Here is a 16,638-nt window from a genome sequence, read left to right as displayed (position 1 = left end):
CCAGCAGTGGCGTGGATACTTCATGAGTTAGGGCATCCCCTTCTGGTGCTAAACTTGCGGCCTTGAAGCCGCCTTTCTCTTCCCTTTACTGCTGTTCTGGACTGTCGAGGCCCGAAGCCTCTCCGGCGATGCCTCTCTCCCTCGGGCGATGCTTCTCTTTGGGCGATGGCTCACTTGGGTGACGACTCGAGCAGTCTACCTGCTGACTTCTCTTCTTTGGGTCCCTCGAGGGGCCCCCATCATGCATTGACTCTGACCTTCGGTCAACGCCCGATGACGGGACGGTACACAAGCCCCCCAGTCTTGAGCTGAAACTAGTTTCAGCGAAAAGACTAAGGCTAAGGCCTCGCCCCGTTGTCCTTGCGATATCTTGATGACGTGTCACTCCCTGACTGGTTGACGTGACATTTTCTGCACCGTCGGCACTACGTACCCTCGAGGACTCTGACGATGTGATATTCTCTAAGCAAGAAAAGTGACTCTCCAGGTCATGCCGTGATCTTATGACATATGGCTCAATCGCACGACCCCCGTTTGGCGTCTTTCGGCGCCTCAACTGTAATGTTTGGGTCTTTGAAATCCCGTACTTGCACTCATCGTTCCCATATCAGTTCATCTTTCCTTCTAAAGAGTTCTTCTTGGAAAGAGTTCTTCTTGCGTTCTTTTATCGTCGACTTCTCCCTTCTGTGTTACTGTCGGATCCTTCTTCTTTGATCATTTAGGTCCTTTATTGACATCTTGTCTCAACATGTCTTCCAACCCTTCTTCCGCCAGAGTTAGCCCTAAGGATCTCTACGCGTGGGCTTCGCGCGAACTCCTTGATGAGTGCTCGAGTTTACTTTCCACCAGAGCCTTGAGGGAACATGTGGGGGACTCGAGCACCTATGATCACCGTGCCTTTGCGAAGAGGCACGACGATGATATCACCGTGCTTCCCTGCACCCTAGGGGAGCCGATATGCGGAGACGAGCGGACCAACGATGGGGTCCCCTTTTTCTACTTTTACAAGGTGGTCTTTAAGCGCGTCGGCGTGCGCCTTCCGTTTTCTAGGTTCGAGAGAGAGCTGCTAACAGAGATGAACGCTGCCCCAGCCCAACTGTATCCTAACAGTTGGGCCTTCGTTAAAGCCTTTGACATTCTGTTTGGTTTCCTAGGATGTGCACCCTTTGTAGACATCTTCCTTCACTTCTTTGAGGTGAAGAGGCAGAGAAATAACCTCTGGGTGACTCTCAGTAACGTTCCCGATAGGATTCTTTTGACCCCTTTCCAGCAAACCTTCACAGGGTGGAAAGGTAGGTTCTTCAAGGTGTGCTGTTCCGACCTTGTGCCCTCTGCTCTGGACGGCTTTCCATTGTATTGGACGAAGGACGCCAGGGCCTTGAAATCTAAGCCTCTTAAGAAGTTGTCCCCGAGGGATCAGGAGGCTTGCCGGATCCTAGCGGGTGTTGGAGGCTTTGACGCGGCAGCCTTAATAAGCCTAGAATATAATGCCGAGCTTCTGGGAAAATACATATGTGCGGGAGACTTCCCTTATGACCTTCCTATTCCTTGCTTTCGTTGGATTCTTGTATGATTTTGTTTTGAAATGCTTTTTTTTGTGCCCTTCTTTTACTGTGCTTGTCCTTTTTTTTTGTATAGGTTCGAAGATAAACGATCAACAAAAGTCGTTGCTGGCCCAGGCGTTGAGATTCGGGGACGAAGCTTCTTCGTCGCACTGCTCAAACTCCGGGGGCCACTGAAGAGTGACCTGTTTTTGCTTCCCGTGCGAACATTAGAACGTGTACAGGATTATCTTTTCACCTAACTTGCAACTGTTATGAACTTTATCTGTAACCATAACTCTGGATTTAATCTTTTCTTTATGTTAAACGCTACTCGATTTATTTTTGCTTGCTCGCATCCGCTTTTGTTTTCTTTGTTATACTGCGTGCGTTGCCTTCAGCACTCGCCTCTCGTGTATTCGACCTTAACTCTTTAAGTAGCACGTGCCCTTCTCCTCTGTTCTCTGTTCTTTCCCTTTGAGTCGTGACATATTCTCCTCCTGATTCCCTTTCTCACAGCCTCGTTTGCTCTTAGTACCTGTGAGGGATGTTCATGTGTTTGAACTTCCTCGCCCGAACCACCAACAACTTCAACTGAGTTTACTGGGGAATAGGCGGTGTGCATTTTTGGGCGATGCCTTACATAGGCGATGCCTGTACGAGGCGATGACCTGAGCTGTCTTCTTGGGCAACGCCTTACTTAGGCGATGCCTGCACGAGGCGATGACTCGAGCAGTCTTCTTGGGCGACGCCTTACTTAGGCGATGCCTGCATGAGGCGATGACTCGAGCAGTCAACCTGTTGACTCTGAACTTTGGTCAATGAAAAGAGAAATGCCTCGCCCCCACTATCTACGTGGCATTCCCTGCTGACGTGACATTCCTTTGTTCAGTTTGATTTGACACTCTCGAGACATCTGACGCGACGTTCTCCGTGTTCGACGTTTAAGTTATGTTTTAATCTCTTGACACGTGGTGCGATCCAACGACTGAGGACGAGCGTCGCTTGCGCTTCCAAGTTAACGTTACATCTTTCGAAAGCGCGCGCTCCAATCCACTGTTTCATTCACCTCTTGCATTTTCTCTACTGTTCATCTTCCCCAAACTCTCTCTGCAATCTTCGTTTTCTCTCTCGCTTTTTCGATCCTCGAATCTCCAGATACTCAAAAAGGTATGATCTTTCTCCATCACTGGCCCTCTCTTTAACTTTCGTACTGATACAACTTCCTGGGACTGTTTATTTTCCTCGTATCTCTTGTATTCTCTTTCGCATCTCTCTGTTCCTTTTCCCCTTCCCCTTTTCTGAGCTTCTTCGTGCGGGTAGGGATTCTCGTAAGGTTTTTGTTTCTTTCCCCTTTCCTATCCTTTTTTGCTAAAACTTTTTCTCATCTTTATTCTTCAGTCTCTTCGCCAATGGCTCGTACTAAAACAACAGCCAATCCTCCACCCCTCAACGTTAACTATAGAGACCTTTACTCGTGGGCTCTAGTCGAACTGCTCGACGAGTGTTCAAGCTTAGTGTCCACTAAAGCCTGGAGGGACCACGTAGGGGAACCATGTACCTACGACCATCGTGCCTTTGGGAAGAGGCATGATGATGACATTGCAGTGCTCCCTTGCACTCTAGGAGAGCCTGTTTGTGGGGATGAGCGGACCAATAACGGGGTCCCTTTCTTTTATTTCTACCAAGTTGTTTTTAAGCGTATCGGGATGCGTCTGCCCTTCTCCCGATTTGAGAGGGAGCTGTTGACGGAGATTAACATCGCCCCAGCCCAACTACACCCCAATGGCTGGGCCTTCGTCAAGGCCTTTGGTGTTTTGTGCGGCTTCTTCGGGTGCACTCCTTCCGTTGACATATTCCTGCATTTCTTTGAAGTGAAGAAACAGGGGAAAAACCTCTGGGTGAGCCTCAGCAATATCCCTGGAAGGGTTCTCCTATCTCTCTTCCAACAATCCTTCAAGGGGTGGAAGGGGAAGTTTTTCAAAGTCTGCTGCTCCGACTACGACCCTTCTGCCCTTGACAGTTTTCCCCTATATTGGGTGAATGAGGTCAAAACCATGAAGTCCAAGTCTCTGGATGAATTGCCCTCGAACGATCGAGAGGCTTGCAAGATCTTGACCAGTATGGGAGGCTTCGATACCGCCACCCTGATAAGCCTGGAGTTCAACGCTGATGCTTTAGAAAAATACATAAGCATGAACGTCTTTTCCTACGACTTTTTCGGCTTTGCTCTTGGTGGATCTTTGCTTAATGCGCGATTTTCCTGCTTCTTTGTGTCTTACTTTCGCCTGATGCCTAACTTCTGCTATGTTTGCTTTATTGGTGTAGGTTCAAAAATGGATAGGCAACGCCGGTTGCGTTTAGCCTAGTTACTAAGGCCCAAAGATGGAGCTTTGGCGTCTCCTCCCTCGGCCTCTTCCGCACCTCCATCTTCTCCTAACCCCCAACCTCAACCTGCAACAACACCAACGAACCCAACAACCCCAGCTTCTACCCGTCTACTTCAAAGCTCTCCACCTCCCATCGCCGCCGTGCCTCTCGCGCTAGTTGAGGCGGGCGCTTCCTCAGCCCCCCTTGACAAGGGCAAGCGGGTGGTGGAGGTTGTTTCTGATGATGAGGACTCTGCTGAGGGGCAAGTCTTCAAACGACAAAGGACCCAACATGCCCCTCAGATGGTCGCCTCCGCCACTTCCTCTTCTCATGGGGCGGAGTCCTTAAGGGAGGATCCACCGAGCGCCACCTCCCCTCCCCAATCAATGCATCAGGAGAGGGGGTTCGAAGCTGAACCCGTGGTCATTCTTCCCCCTGCCCCAAAAATCCCTCTTCCCATGCAGGAGTCATTGAGGGGGTTCCTGAGCCTGGGATCTGCTAGTAGCCAAGTTGAAGAGCCTCAGAGGGAGAGCATGTACTATTACATGGGCCTCTTCATGTCTTGTGCCTACACTTGGCACAAACAGTCCAGGGCCAGGACCGCCCAAGCTTCTGCCTTTCAAGCTCTGGAGAAGGAAGTTTCTTCTCTGAAAGAGGGGCAGGAGAAGCTCAAAGAGGAGAAAGAGAGGCTGGCCGCCCACTGGGGGCGTCAAGAGGGTGCCTACAAAGAGTCTCTAAGGATGGCACAAAAGGCCAGGGAAGAGGTCAACAAACGGCTGCACGAGGTGGCCCAGACCCAAGCTTCTTAATGAAGTGGTCCCTCTTCGCACAAAAATTGCTGATCTTGAAGCGGTTGCAGAAACCTCGAAAGCCTACCAAAAGAAACTCGAGGATCAGTGCGTGGATCGGGAGCAAAAGCTGGGGAAAACTGAGGCTGCGCTCGAGTCCAAAACTGGTGAATGCGCCTAGTTAACCACTGCAAATGCCACCCTCCAGGCCAAGGTTCAGGAGTTGACTTCTGCCTTGGCCTCCAAGGACCAAGAAATGGTAGCTCAAGCCGCTAATTTCAAAGTTGTTGAAGATAAGCTGGTAGGGGAGTCTGCTTCAAGTTTCGCTGAGGGGTTCACAGAGGCCCTTGTTCAGGCTGCTTGTGTGAACCCAGGAATCGACGTTTCTGGGTGCAGCCCTTTGAACGAGGTAGTCGACGGCAAGCTGGTGCCTTTGGAGGCTTCTGAAGAGTAGCCCATGCCCCCATGCCTATACAGAATTATCTGATAGTTACCTTTTTCTCAATTTATAATTGTCACGAACCTTGTCTGTAATTATGACTATGGATTTATTTTAATGCTTATTTGAACTTCATCTTTACATTCTTGTCCGCTTCTAACTTCTTTTGCACTCTTATCCGTTTATGCTTTCTTTTCTATATCAAAGGCTCAACTGGTACTTGCCTTTGATGCATTTCTCGGTTGTTTCGCCTTTACTCTGTTGTGTAATCATCTGTTATAGCTGACTAACTCTTGCCTTAAAGAAATCAACTTAGCACCCATTGGTGCTTAATCCTGTGAAAATCAACTTAACTGAACAAACTATTAGTTCGTAACGATAACACTTAATGCAAGATCACTTACTGGGCAGTGGCTTGGGTCAATCTTAATATCTGAAATGTCGTTCGCCTGAACTGCTAAGTGTCATGCACATTTCTATGTTAACGCCTAAAACATTGCTGGCCTGGTTCTGCACTGAGGACTTTCAATCTTGCCTCCATTTACTTAAGCAAAGAGGTCTTTTAATCTGTTCTCGCCTGAACTCACTCGAGGGTGAGGAGGGCTTTCTCTGGTGCCTCCACATTGCCCAGGGGTACTCCCCTTTCCCCAGATGCACTGAGGACTTTAAACTGTTCTGAACATCGGACGCTGGAGCTAGCTGTTCCTACGTGAGGAGGGGGCGTCCCGAAGGAATCCCTTCACCCCTGATCAAGGACTAGGCACCCAGATTTAACTTGTATTTATCATCTAACACTGGGGCTAGCTATTCCTACTTGAGGAGGGGGCGTCCCGAAGGAATCCCTTAACCCCTGATCAAGGACTAGGCGCCCAGATTTAACTTGTATGGTACCGGGGCTAGCTATTCTTACTTGAGGAAGGGGCGTCCCGAAGGAATCCCTTAACCCCTGCTCAAGGACTAGGCGCCCAGATTTAACTTGTACGGTACCGGGGCTAGCTATTCCTACTTGAGGAGAGGGCGTCCCGAAGGAATCCCTTAACCCCTATTCAAGGACTAGGCGTCCAGATTTTAACTTATCTGGTACCGGGGCCAGCTATTTCTGTTTGAGGAGGGGCGTCCCAAAGGAATCCCTTAACCCCTATTCAAGGACTAGGCGCCCGGATTTTAACTTATCTGGTACCGGGGCTAGCTATTCCTGCTTGAGGAGGGGGCGTCCCGAAGGAATCCCTTAACCCCTATTCAAGGACTAGGCGCCCGGATTTTAACTTATCTGGTACCGGGGCTAGCTATTCTTGCTTGAGGAGGGGGCGTCCCAAAGGAATCCCTTAAACCCTATTCAAGGACTAGGCGCCCGGATTTTAACTTATACTGGCATACCTGTTATCTTACCCTGGACTTGACTTCTGCTTGACTGTTTGGTGGCGACGCCTATTTCTGGCGATGCCTTGTTCTGACGACGCCCTCTCTTGGAGACGCCTCACCTTGGCGACGCTTCATCTTGGCGACACCTTATCTTGGCGACGCCTTCTCTTGGTGACATCTTATCTTGGCGACGCCTTATCTTGGCGACGCCTTATCTTGGCGACGCCTTACCTTGGCGACGCCTTACCTTGGCGATGCCTCATCTTTGTCTTTGTTTCTTTGACCTTTGATCTTAGATCATATGAAAGGGAAAAAAACTAGCATAGGAATATCTTTAAACTTTTCTTTTCTTTATTTGGGTGACCTCGTTAAAAAACCCCGGGAGGGAAAAAGAGTGTCCCCTTTACAAAATTTCAACTAAAATAAAACTTTAAATTCGTCGCATTCCAACTGTGTGGGATGGGGCCCCCTTCTAGGGTTTCTAACTTATACGACCCATTCCCTTTGGCCTTGGTTACTCTGAACGGTCCTGTCCACTTAGGAGACAACTTGTTCTCTAATTCGTAGGGGTGAGCCTTCCTCATGACCAGATCGCCAATCTGGAATTGTCGCAACTTCACTTTGGAGTTCTACTGACGCTCCACTCTTCTCTTCACGACCTCGGCCTTAATTTTCGCTTCTTCCCTAGCCTCATCTATCAAGTCCAGGTTCACCCTCCTTTCTTCGTTGGATTCTTCTAGGAAACGGGGCGAGCTCTCGTGTATCTCCATAGGGATCATGGCGTCCGATCCGTACACTAGGCTGAAAGGTGTCTCCATAGTGGAGGATTGAGGCGTGGTGTGGTAAGCCCATACAATCCTTGGCACTTCTTTTGCCCATGCCGCTTTAGCCTTCTCTAGTCTGCGCTTCAATCCTCTCAACAAAACTCTGTTTGCTGATTCGACCTGCCCGTTTGTCGGGGGGTGTTCGACTGACGCGAACACCTGCTTGATTCCTACTTCTGTACACAACTTTCCCAACTGCTGACTCGCGAACTGGGTGCCATTGTCTGAAATGAGACGCCTTGGCACCCCAAACCGACACACAATGTTCTTCCAAACAAAGTGCTGTACCTTGTGCGCGGTGATCTGTGGTACTGGCTCGGCCTCTATCCACTTGGTGAAGTACTCGATGGCAACGATCAAATACTTCATCTGCCTTATCGCTAATAGGAATGGACCTAGGATGTCAATCCCCCACGTATGGAAAGGCCACGGGCTGTATATGGATCTCAGCTCCTCAGGCGGCGCCTTGTGCCAATCAGCGTGCATCTGACACTACTTGCAATGCTGGGCGTATCGCACGCAATCCTCTCTTACTGTTGGCCAGAAAAACCCTACGCGTATCACCTTGGATGCCAAGGATCTTCCTCCCACGTGGCTCCCACAAATGCCTTCGTAGAGCTGAGCCGTTATCCTGGTGCACTCATCGCCGCTTACACACGTCAAGATAGGGTGCGTAAACCCATTTCTGAACAATATCCCATCTACTAGGGTGTACCTGGTGGCGTTCCTCTTAATCTTCTTGCCCTCTTCTGGCTCCGCTGGGAGGATTCCATCCGCTAGGTATCGCCTGTAAGGGGTCATCCACGTGTCGCCTTCCTCCACAACACACACATGTACACTCCTTTCTTCATCTGGCGCGGCTGCGTAAGTACTGATGCAGGGTGCCCTCACCGTATCTTGAATTAATGAGCGATGACTCCTTAGTTTTCCTCTTGTCGTACTAACATGAAGGACGTCCACCCTATTATCTGCAACGAATTTTCGCGGCGTTTTGAGGGTCTCCTGTATTACGGTCCTCTGCCTTCACCCCTTGCCTGAGCTAGCCAGCTTGGCGAGCAGGTCAGCTCTGGCATTTTGCTCCCTGGGGACATGCACCAGCTCAAACGCAGCGAAGGCTCTTTTCAACACCTCGACGTGCCTCAGATATGCTGCCATCTGGGGTTCCTTTGCTTGGTATCCCCCTGTTACTTGTCCTGTGACCAATTGTGAGTCACTCTTTGCCAAGAGGCTCTGAGCACCCATTTCTTTAGCCAAAAGCATCCCCGCAATCAACGCCTCGTACTCCGCCTGATTGTTGCTTGCCTTGAAGGCGAAGCGTAAAGCTTGCTCGATTAAGACCCCATTAGGCCCCTCGAGGATTATTCCAGCGCCACTCCCTTGCTGGTTGGAGGATTCATCCACTGAGAGCACCCACTGTGCCCCTAATTCTAACTCTTGAGGATCTCCGCCTGGTGAAAGTTCTGCTACAAAGTCAGCATAGACCTGGCCTTTGATGGATCCCCGGGGCTCGTACTGAATGTCAAATTCTGACAACTCCACTGCCCAGCATACCATCCTTCCGGCCACGTCTGGCTTTTGGAGTACCTTCTGGATGGGAAGGTTCGTCATTACTACCACCGTAAGACTGTGGAAATAGTGGCGAAGCCTTCGTGCTAAGAATACCACTGCTAGTGCTGCCTTCTCTAGCGATTGGTACCTTGACTCTAGGCCTTGCAAGGCCTTGCTTACGAAGTATATGGGCTTCGTACTCCGCCTGATTGTTGCTTGCCTTGAAGGCGAAGCGTAAAGCTTACTCGATTAAGGCCCCATTAGGCCCCTCGAGGATTATTCCAGCGCCACTCCCTTGCTGGTTGGAGGATCCATCCACTGAGAGCACCCACTGTGCCCCTAATTCTAACTCTTGAGGATCTCCTCCTGGTGAAAGTTCCGCTACAAAGTCAGCATAGACCTGGCCTTTGATGGATCCCCGGGGCTCGTACTGAATGTCAAATTCTGACAACTCCACTGCCCAGCGTACCATCCTTCCGGCCACGTCTGGCTTTTGGAGTACCTTCTGGATGGGAAGGTTCGTCATTACTACCACCGTAAGACTGTGGAAATAGTGGCGAAGCCTTCGTGCTGAGAATACCACTGCTAGTGCTGCCTTCTCTAGCGATTGGTACCTTGACTCTGGGCCTTGCAAGGCCTTGCTTACGAAGTATATGGGCTTCGTACTCCACCTGATTGTTGCTTGCCTTGAAGGCGAAGCGTAAAGCTTGCTCGATTAAGGCCCCATTAGGCCCCTCGAGGATTATTCCAACGCCACTCCCTTGCTGGTTGGAGGATCCATCCACTGAGAGCACCCACTGTGCCCCTAATTCTAACTCTTGAGGATCTCCTCCTGGAGAAAGTTCCGCTACAAAGTCAGCATAGACCTGGCCTTTGATGGATCCCCGGGGCTCGTACTGAATGTCCAATTCTGACAACTCCACTGCCCAGCGTACCATCCTTCCGGCCACGTCTGGCTTTTGGAGTACCTTCTGGATGGGAAGGTTCGTCATTACTACCACCGTAAGACTGTGGAAATAGTGGCGAAGCCTTCGTGCTGAGAATACCACTGCTAGTGCTGCCTTCTCTAGCGATTGGTACCTTGACTCTGGGCCTTGCAAGGCCTTGCTTACGAAGTATATGGGCTTCTGTACCTGGTCTTGTTCCTGGACCACTCTGTTACTGCAAAGTATAGGCGGAGGGGGACGCCCACCCGTGGCTTGCAGAGCACAGGTGGCGTCGCCAAGTACTCCTTTAGTTTGATAAACGCTGTCTCGCACTCGTCTGTCCACGTAAAACGACTATTCCTCTTGAGGCATTGGAAGTAGTGGTGGCCATTTTCCGCACCAGCTGATACGAATCTCGATAATGCTGCTATTTGCCCTGTCAGTTGTTGAACTTCCTTCACTGAGGTTGGTCTCCTCATGGCGATGATGGATGCACATTTGTCAGGATTCGCTTCTATCCCTCTTTTTGTGAGCATGAATCCTAGGAACTTTCCCGCCTCTACTCCGAAGACGCACTTCTCTGAGTTTAGCTTCAGGTGGTATTTTGATATGGTGGCGAACAATTCTTCCAGATCAGCCGCGTGTCGCCCTCTCTCGTTCGAGGTTACCACCATGTCGTCTACGTAGGCCTGCACGTTTCTTCCTAGCATTGGTGCAAGGATTTTGTCCATCAATCTCTGGTAGGTGGCGCCTACATTTTTCAAACCAAACAGCATTACCTTGTAACAGTAGCTACATGTGTCTGTCATAAACGCCGTTTTGCTCTCGTCCCGGGGATGCATCTTGATTTGATTGTAACCTGAGAACGCATCCAGGAAACTCATCATCTTGCAGCCCGAGGCACTGTCTACTAACGTGTCAATGTTGGGGAGTGGGTACGAATCCTTCGGGCATGCCTTGTTTAGATCCGTGAAGTCTACGCACATTCTCCACTTCCCATTTGCTTTCTTGACTAGGACTACGTTGGCTAGCCACTCAGGGTATTGTATCTCCCTGATGTGCCCCGCGTTTAGTAGCTTCTGAGTTTCTTGCTTCACGACGAGGCATCGCTCCTCATTGAACTTCCTCCGCCTCTGTCGCACAGGGCGGACCTTAGTGTCCACGGTAAGGCGATGGCACAAGAAATCTGGGTCGATGCCAGGCATGTCTGCCGCGGTCCATGCAAACGCGTCGAGGTGTCGTGAGATCACTGTCGTTACTTCTCTTCGTTCTTCTCGGTTCAAGTGGCGTCTTAATTTGAACGCCTTTCCTGCTATTTGGTTTTCCACCACGTTGTCGTCGGGTTGAGGCTGTTCACGCTGCGCGTTTACCGGGCAAGACTCGTTCATGGGGTCCTCTTCTATAGGCGTCGCATCGTCGGGCGTCGCCTCCTCTGCTTCTTCTTCCATAGGCGAGGCGTCAAGGCGTCTTCCATTTGTGCATGCGTCATCCCCAGGCATCGCTTCTTCCATGGATTTTGGCTCTGCTAATGAACATGAGGCGGGTGGTCGTTCAATTACCATGACCACACCTCTCTTTGTTTTTAAGTTGTTCTCATAGCACTTTCGGGCTTCTTCCTGGTCCGACTTGATGACTATCACTTTGCCGCTAAGGGCTGGCAGCTTCATCTTCATGTGGCGAGTGGAAGGTACTGCCCTCAACCTGTTTAGGGCGGGCCTGCCCAACAAAATGTTATAGGCTGAGTTGGCGTTAACCACCAGGTATCGGATGCTTTCGGTACGCGACGCCGTTCCATCAGTGAACGTCGTCCTCAGCTCCAAGTACCCACGTACCTCCACTGGGTTATCTGCAAATCCATACAAGCATCCGGTGTAGGGTCTCAAAAGGTCCGGGGACAACTGTAGCTTGTTAAAGGTCGTCCAGAACATGACATCAGCGGAACTGCCCTGGTCGACGAGAACCCTATGTACCCTCCTTCCTGCTGTAACTACCGAGATGACCACGGGGTCATTGTCGTGCGGGACGACATCCCGTAGGTCAGCCCTTGTGAACATGAGGTCTGATTCCCAAGGATCATCCGGGAATTCTTCTGCAACTGAGCTTACTGACCTCACATACTTTTTACGTTGAGAGGCCGTGGGCCCCCCTCTAGAAAATCCACCAGAAATGGTGTGAACCTCCCCATGGACTGGCATCTCGTGTGCCTGGCCCTCCTCTGGTACTGTTGTGGTCGTTGTTGTCGCGGGCCATGCGAGGTAATCCTTTAAGAAGCCACTCTTTACGAGTTCATCCAACTGATAGCCCAGCGCCAAACTGTTGTTAATGTGATGTCCAAATGCTTCGTGGAATTCGCACCATGATTCCTTGTGGGGCCCCAGGACTTTGTCAGACTTCGCTGGCGGCCTCAATCTGACTGCTATGTTGGGCACAACGATGAGGTCTTTGAGCTCCACCACAAAGTTGTGCCTCAGCGGTCTACTCCCCTCTCTCCTTCCTTCAGTTCGGGCCCTTGGCGGGGCCCTCCTCGCCTCGTAGGCGCGCTTTCTGTCTGGGTTCTGTCTCTCTGTGGTAGCTTCGTGGACCCTAGCGGGTTGTGTGTATATCTGCGCCCTTGGTCGTGCAGGTGCAGCAGGTATGCACTTCTCGTATGCCTCGCCCTCTGAGGCAATGTGCTCCAACGCTTGTCGCCTTACTTCAGCAAATGTCTTGGGAAGCCTGCAGTTAAGCGACTTACCAAAAGACCCGGGTTGTACTCCCTTCTTGAATGCGTACACAATCATGGGTTCATCGGTAGTACCCACCTTTACCACTTGCGCTCCAAAGCGGCTTATGTACTCCTTCAGGGTCTCCCCTTGGAATTGTTTCACGTCGAAAAGGTCGTACGAGACCGGGGCTGGGGCTTTGTTGGCTAAGTACTGGTCTCTAAATAGTCGTGAGAGTTGAGCAAAGGACGTGACGTGACCCTTTGGAAGGCTGACGAACCAATCCAGGGCCATTCCGGTTAAAGTGCTCATAAAGAGCTTGCATTTTACGTCGTCAGAGCCTCCGACCAACATCATCTGTGTGTGGAACGCCGCGAGACGTGCCTCAGGATCCTCCTTTCCTTTGAAGGTCACCTTGGGCCCTGTGAACGTGTTGGGGATTGTTGTTCCTAAGATCGCTTGTGAGAACGGTGTGGTGAATTCCCTAAGTGGGGAGGCAGTCTCAGGTTCGTCTACATCGCGCCGATCGCGACGTAGCTCCTCGTTGGTACAGTGGAGCTCCTCGTTTTTCACCAGAGAGGCTGTGAGATCCGCCTGCATGCGTTCCTGATCTGCTCTTGAGGCTGCCATTGCTTCTTGCAGCCCTTGCACCATGCCCACAAGTTGTTGCATGGTCATCTCTTCGCTCCTGGAGCGCGGAGATCTGGTTGTCATGGCTTTCTGGAAACTTTCTCAACTTATCCGGGTTTTGGAGCTGTGAAACGTGTGTGGTGGGACTGACGTTTTATATCAGCCCCACAGTGGGCGCCAAATGTTCCGTTCGGCTGACCGGGATCGTCTTTGCGCGTGGCCTGTCCTCGCGAGCTAGGGCACCTTCGTCTTGCTCCGTTTGTGAGTACCTGAAAGAAGTGAACAAAGGGGCGCCCTCGCGGCCGTTTGCACTCCGACGATCAAGTCAGCTAGCGAGAAACATCAAAGTGACACACCCTTGGGAGGTGGTCGAAGAAACTGTGCTAAGTGACTAAAAACTGAGAACTAGAATGGTGTTGCCCTAATTGCCTTGTGCCCACTGTGAGTGCGCCGCGAAGACAACTAGGGTTTCTCTCTCTATGTATCTGTGTGAATATAGGTTAAAAACTCGGTCCCCTTTTTCAAATGCCCCCCAGGTCCCTTTTTATACACCTCTAATCTTTTTAAAGCGCGTTAAAGCGCATTGAAAGCGTATAAAAACATTCCTTGGAACATTCGAATCTTAACTGAATTAACGCGTACCTTGGCAAACTTTAACTGAAACCTTTAATGAGCACGTGTGCCTTGCAACCTGTCCCTTTGACTTGATCGTTTATTCTGTGTAGAGGGTCCCACAGCGCCGTCACCCAACTTAGGGTTATTCTATCGTGTGAGCCTTCTTTCCTACGAAGTGCTTCCAGCTCGTGGGTTGACGTTCTGGGTGCCAAATCACGTGCCCCAATCACTGGTTACTTTCCCTGGGGTATATTTACCTTTCTCTCATACCATGCACGTGGTTCTCCCTGGTTATGGCCCTCTCACGGGTCGTATATGTTCCAGGGTCTCCCAGCAGTGGCGTGGATACTTCATGAGTTAGGGCATCCCCTTCTGGTGTTAAACTTGCGGCCTTGAAGCCGCCTTTCTCTTCCCTTTACTGTTATTCTGGACTGTCGAGGCCCGAAGCCTCTCCGGTGACGCCTTTCTCCCTCGGGCGATGCTTCTCTTTGGGCGACGCCTCACTTGGCTGACGACTCGAGCGGTCTACCTGCTGACTTCTCTTCCTTGGGTCCCTCGAGGGGCCCCCATCATGCGTTGACTCTGACCTTCGGTCAACGCCCGATGACGGGACGGTACAAATGGCAAGACGTTCAAACTGGGAAAGGCCTTAGACAGCAAGATACAAGACCAAATTGCCAAAGTGATAAGTAGACACCTGGATGCATTTGCTTGGTCCGCTTCGGACATGCCGGGAATCGACCCCGATTTCTTGTGCCATCGCTTAGCAATGGATCCCCAAGTCAGACCCGTCCGCCAAAGAAGGAGAAAGTTCAACGAAGAATAGAGGCAGGCGATCAAGGACGAGACGCAGAAACTCCTTGCAGCAGGCCACATCAGGGAGGTCCAGTACCCAGAATGGCTCGCAACGTCGTTCTGGTCAAGAAAAGCAGCGGGAAATGGCAGATGTGTGTTGACTTCACATACCTGAATAAGGCTTGTCCAAAGGATTCTTATCCTTTGCTAAGTATAGTCGCCCTGGTAGACAGTGCATCGGGGTGCAAGTTGCTCAGTTTTCTGGATGCCTTCTCAGGATATAACCAAATCAAGATGCACCCCATGGATGAAGAAAAGACCGCCTTCATGATAGAAAGGTCATGCTATTGCTACAAGGTGATGCCCTTCGGGCTGAAGAATGCAGGGGCCACGTACCAAAGGCTAATGGACAAGGTGCTCGCCCCTATGCTCGGGAGGAATGTGCAGGCATATGTTGACGACATGGTCGTGACATCCCTGGAAAAGAGCGGGCACGTCGCCGATCTAGAAGAATTGTTCGTTACGATAGCCAGGTACAAGCTGAAACTGAATCTTGAGAAGTGTATTTTCGGTGTAGAGGCAGGGAAATTTCTGGGATTTCTCTTGTCGGAGAGGGGAATCGAGGCCAAACCCGACAAATGTGCCGCCATTTTGGCAATGAGGAGCCCTGCCACTGTGAAGGAGGTGCAGCAGCTCACGGGGCGGATGGCCGCCCTGTCCCGATTCGTATCAGCCAGTGGAGAGAAGGGCCACCCGTACTTCCAGTGCTTGAAGAGGAATAACAGGTTTGTCTGGACGAAGGAGTGTGAAGAAGCCTTCATAAAGCTCAAAGAATACTTGGCGAGCCCGCCAGTTCTATGCAAACCCCAAGCAGCAACGCCACTCAGGCTGTATTTTGCCATAACTGATAGGGTAATAAGCGCGGTGCTCGTCCAGGATCAAGATCAGGTCCAGAAACCCATCTATTTTGTTAGCAAGGTGCTGCAAGGCCCAGAAGTGAGGTATCAGGCCTTAGAAAAGGCGGCGCTAGCGGTTGTATTTTCGATGAGGAGGCTGCGCCATTACTTCCAAAGCTTTACGGTGTTGGTAATGACTGACTTACCCATCCAAAAGGTTTTGAAGAAACCGGATGTAGCTGGGAGGATGGTGAAGTGGGCGGTGGCACTGTCGAAATTTGACATCAAGTATGAGCCCCGGGGACCGATCAAGGGGCAAATCTTCGCCGATTTTGTGGTCGAGCTGTCCTCCGGAACAGCGCAAAACGCCAAGGATGACTTTCGTTGGGACCTAACGGGGTGTTGATAGAGCAATCCCTGAGGTTCGCTTTTAAAGCAAGCAACAATCAAGCAGAGTATGAGGCTTTGATCGTCGGTATTCTACTGGCAAAGGAGATGGGGGCAAAGGTGCTGATGTCCAAAAGTGATTCGCTGTTGGTCACTGGGCAGGTAACTGGTGAGTTCCAAGCCAAAGATCTGCAGATGGCAACCTACCTGGAGTACGTGCAAGAGTTAAGGAGATCCTTTGTTTTGTTCGAAGTGGTGCACGTGCCAAGAGAGTAGAATGCCCGAGCTGACTTGCTAGCCAAGCTCGCCAGTTCGGGCAAGGGGGGCAGACAGAGGACTATTATTCAAGAAACCATGAAAACAGCTCGAGCATTCGTGGCAGACCACCAGGTTCTTCATGTTTGCAGGTCGACGGAAAGGACGGTGAGGGGCCATAGATCCCTAACGCAAGAAACTTTGAGGACGCCGAGGATCAGAGCGCGCCTAGCGAAAGAAGTAAGAACGATGCAAGTTTGCGCTATCCACGAGCCAGATACGTGGATAATGCCATACCAGCGCTACTTGGCCGATGGCGTGCTCCTAATGGACTCAACAGAGGCCAAAAAGATAAAGAAGAGTTCCAGCAAGTTTACCCTCATCGACGGCGAGCTGTACAGGTTCGGATTTACACACCCTCTTCTTGTATGCGTACACGGAGAGAAGTGCACGAGAATTATGGCCGAGCTCCACGAAGGGATTTGTGGGAGCCACATTGGAGGTCGAGCTCTGGCGACGAGGACTGTCCGCGCAGGTTATTACTGGCCCACAATGAGGGA

General features: G+C 50.9%; 2 protein-coding genes across 2 annotated transcripts; both read right to left on the bottom strand.

Annotated features, from left to right (window-relative positions):
* Positions 1-8,347: 8,347 nt before the first annotated feature.
* Positions 8,348-8,932, bottom strand: LOC137835416 (uncharacterized). The gene has a single exon (XM_068643919.1). It carries the CDS (start codon positions 8,930-8,932, stop codon positions 8,348-8,350), a length of 585 nt encoding a protein of 194 aa, XP_068500020.1.
* Positions 8,933-9,980: 1,048 nt separating this feature from the next.
* Positions 9,981-13,214, bottom strand: LOC137835408 (uncharacterized). Its single transcript, XM_068643911.1, has one exon. It carries the CDS (start codon positions 13,212-13,214, stop codon positions 9,981-9,983), a length of 3,234 nt encoding a protein of 1,077 aa, XP_068500012.1.
* Between the last annotated feature and the right edge of the window lie 3,424 nt (positions 13,215-16,638).

Source organism: Phaseolus vulgaris, chromosome 11 (genome assembly GCF_000499845.2).
Source record: "Phaseolus vulgaris cultivar G19833 chromosome 11, P. vulgaris v2.0, whole genome shotgun sequence".
Classification (NCBI taxonomy): domain Eukaryota; kingdom Viridiplantae; phylum Streptophyta; class Magnoliopsida; order Fabales; family Fabaceae; genus Phaseolus; species Phaseolus vulgaris.
The sequence above is the reverse complement of the archived record's forward strand: the minus strand, read 5'-3'. Positions and strand labels throughout refer to the sequence as shown.

Bases quoted from the DNA above. Each gene is read 5' to 3' on its own strand.
- LOC137835416 (XM_068643919.1), bottom strand. From the start codon at position 8,932: ATGACGAACCTTCCCATCCAGAAGGTACTCCAAAAGCCAGACGTGGCC.
- LOC137835408 (XM_068643911.1), bottom strand. From the start codon at position 13,214: ATGACAACCAGATCTCCGCGCTCCAGGAGCGAAGAGATGACCATGCAA.